At 41.4% G+C, this 2416-nt stretch overlaps 1 protein-coding gene across 1 annotated transcript in view; it reads right to left on the minus strand.

Moving 5' to 3' along the window:
* The window catches only part of LOC115213520 (protein quiver-like), a 162098-nt gene extending 161362 nt beyond the window's left edge, over nucleotides 1–736 (minus strand). The window contains exon 1 of the mRNA XM_029782534.2: nucleotides 383–736. Within this exon, the coding sequence (XP_029638394.1) occupies nucleotides 383–464 (82 nt within the window). The 5' untranslated portion in view covers nucleotides 465–736. The remainder of the gene's footprint in view (nucleotides 1–382) is intronic.
* Between the last annotated feature and the right edge of the window lie 1680 nt (nucleotides 737–2416).

The following is a 2416-nucleotide window of genomic DNA, read 5'->3' on the forward strand; positions in this document are numbered from 1 at the left end:
CACCTCTCTCCCACCTCCTCCTTCTTCCCATTCTCCACCCATCTCTCTCTCTCACATTGTCTCTCTCTCTTACTCAATGCGTTTGAAAGATGTAGAAAAGTAGAGAGTATGAAAGAAAGAAAAGGAAAGACAGTTAAGAAGAACAAGGAACAGGAAGAAATAAATAGATGAATAGATAGATAGATAGATACAGAGAGAGAGAGAGGGGGGGAAGAGGTATGAGTGAGGAGATGGAATCAAAACAAAACAAACAGGAACCAAAGAACGAAAGCAATGGAACTGCAAAAAAACTGCAACAGTTGCCGAAAAAAATTAAGCAATTTTTTTTTTCTTTTTCTTTTGAGGTTTGTTTTTTAGCTTAGAATATAACGGAATATCTTACTTGAAAAGTCGTCCTGAGCTTTCACACAGATATAGCAACCAAGAGAAATGAGAAATGCCGTGAATATCCAAAACCGGATCATTGTGTAGTCTCTTAACTACCATTCTAATGTTATTTTATAGATTGGTCTCTCCCTCTCGCCCTCTCTCCCTCCTCTCTGGCTGACTCGGTTTTATTTTAAAAACGGCAGCAGCCTTTTTGCTTGTTACGTTATGTATGTTACCGTTGTCGAGCTTTTAATCGCCGTAGTTGTGTTCACTCTTATATAAAGAGATTGTTCCTACACACTACTACAACTACTACTACGATTACGACTATTATTATTACTGCTACTGGTACTGCTTATATTGTTTAATATGCAATAGCGGAGATGGTGGCGGAGGATCTCTCTCTTCTCTCTCTCTCTCTCTCTCTCTCTCTCTTTCTCACCTACCATTATTACGGCTGCTACTACAGCTGTTGTGGTGTGTTTGTGTTGTAATGCTGATTGTTGTTGTTTTACCCTTAGGTCAATTCTGATCGAGGGCGCCAATAATCAAAATACATTCCAACCGTGACCCTCGCGTCTTTTTAGGAGTTATGTAAGACAACACTATCTAATATGCCATTTCGTTATTTAAGACGTTAGGTAATAATTCGAGGGAGATTTGACTGCCACACCTGGCTATTCTTCAATGGCTAGAATAGTTCTAGTTTTGTTGTTGGTGGTGGTACCGGCGATGGTGCTGGCGGCGGTGGCAATGGCAGTGGTGGGGGTGGTGTTGGCTGTTGTTGATCTTATCCCTGCGGTTGTTTATTAAATCTCTTCTCCGTCCGCCAGACACGTGCTACTGAATTCTTAGGTTATACACACGAGTACATCTAGCTTTCCTCTACCGTTTCGCCGGATATTTTGCTATGCATAACATATCTTCACATAGTATATATACACATACATACATTCATGCATATGTACATACATGCAAACATTCACATATATAATACACACACACATACACACCCATAAATATATGTATACCTATTTCTTTACTACCTACAAGGGGCTAAACACGGAGAGGACAAACAAGGACAAACAAACGGATTAAGTCGATTGCATCGACTCCAGTGCGTAACTGGTCCTTAATTTATCGACCCCGAAAGGATGAAAGGCAAAGTCGACCCCGGCGGAATTTGAACTCAGAACGTAACGACAGACGAAATACCTATTTCTTTACTACCCACAAGGGGCTAAACACAGAGAGGACAAACAAGGACAGACAAACGGATAAAGTCGATTATATCGACTCCAGTGCGTAACTGGTACTTATTTAATCGACCCCGAAAGGATGAACGGCAAAGTCGACCCCGGCGGAATTTGAACCCAGAACGTAGCGGCAGACGAAATACCTATTTCTTTACTACCCACAAGGGGCTAAGCACTGAGGGAACAAACAAGGACAGACAAACGGATTAAATCGATTATATCGACCCCAGTGCGTAACTGGTACTTATTTAATCGACCCCGAAAGGATGAAAGGTAAAGTCGACCCCGGCGGAATTTGAACTCAGAACGTAACGACACACGAAACACGTATTTCTTTACTACCCACAAGGGGCTAAACACAGAGAGGACAAACAAGGACAGACAAACGGATTAAGTCGATTATATCGACCCCAGTGCATAACTGGTACTTATTTAATCGACCCCGAAAGGATGAAAGGTAATGTCGACCCCGGCGGAATTTGAACTCAGAACGTAACGGCGGACGAAATACGGCTACGCATTTCGCCCGATTAATATAGTTTTCATAGAGCATTGAAAACTATATAAAAAAAATAATAATAATCCAAGTCGATGATTAGTACTTTTACCTGGAATTTCGACATTCCACGATTAGGATACCGTCTTCAGAAAATCTTCGGAGAAAAAGTGTTGTTCACTGACTTCACAGAACAGAGGGGTCAGCTAACAACACCTTTTCTCCGAAGATTTCCTAAAGAAGACCTAACCTTGAAGTATTGACACATCGGTTAAAAGTGCGAACCCTCGACCTG

The sequence above is a fragment of the Octopus sinensis genome, linkage group LG6, assembly GCF_006345805.1.
Source record: "Octopus sinensis linkage group LG6, ASM634580v1, whole genome shotgun sequence".
Lineage (NCBI taxonomy): Eukaryota > Metazoa > Mollusca > Cephalopoda > Octopoda > Octopodidae > Octopus > Octopus sinensis.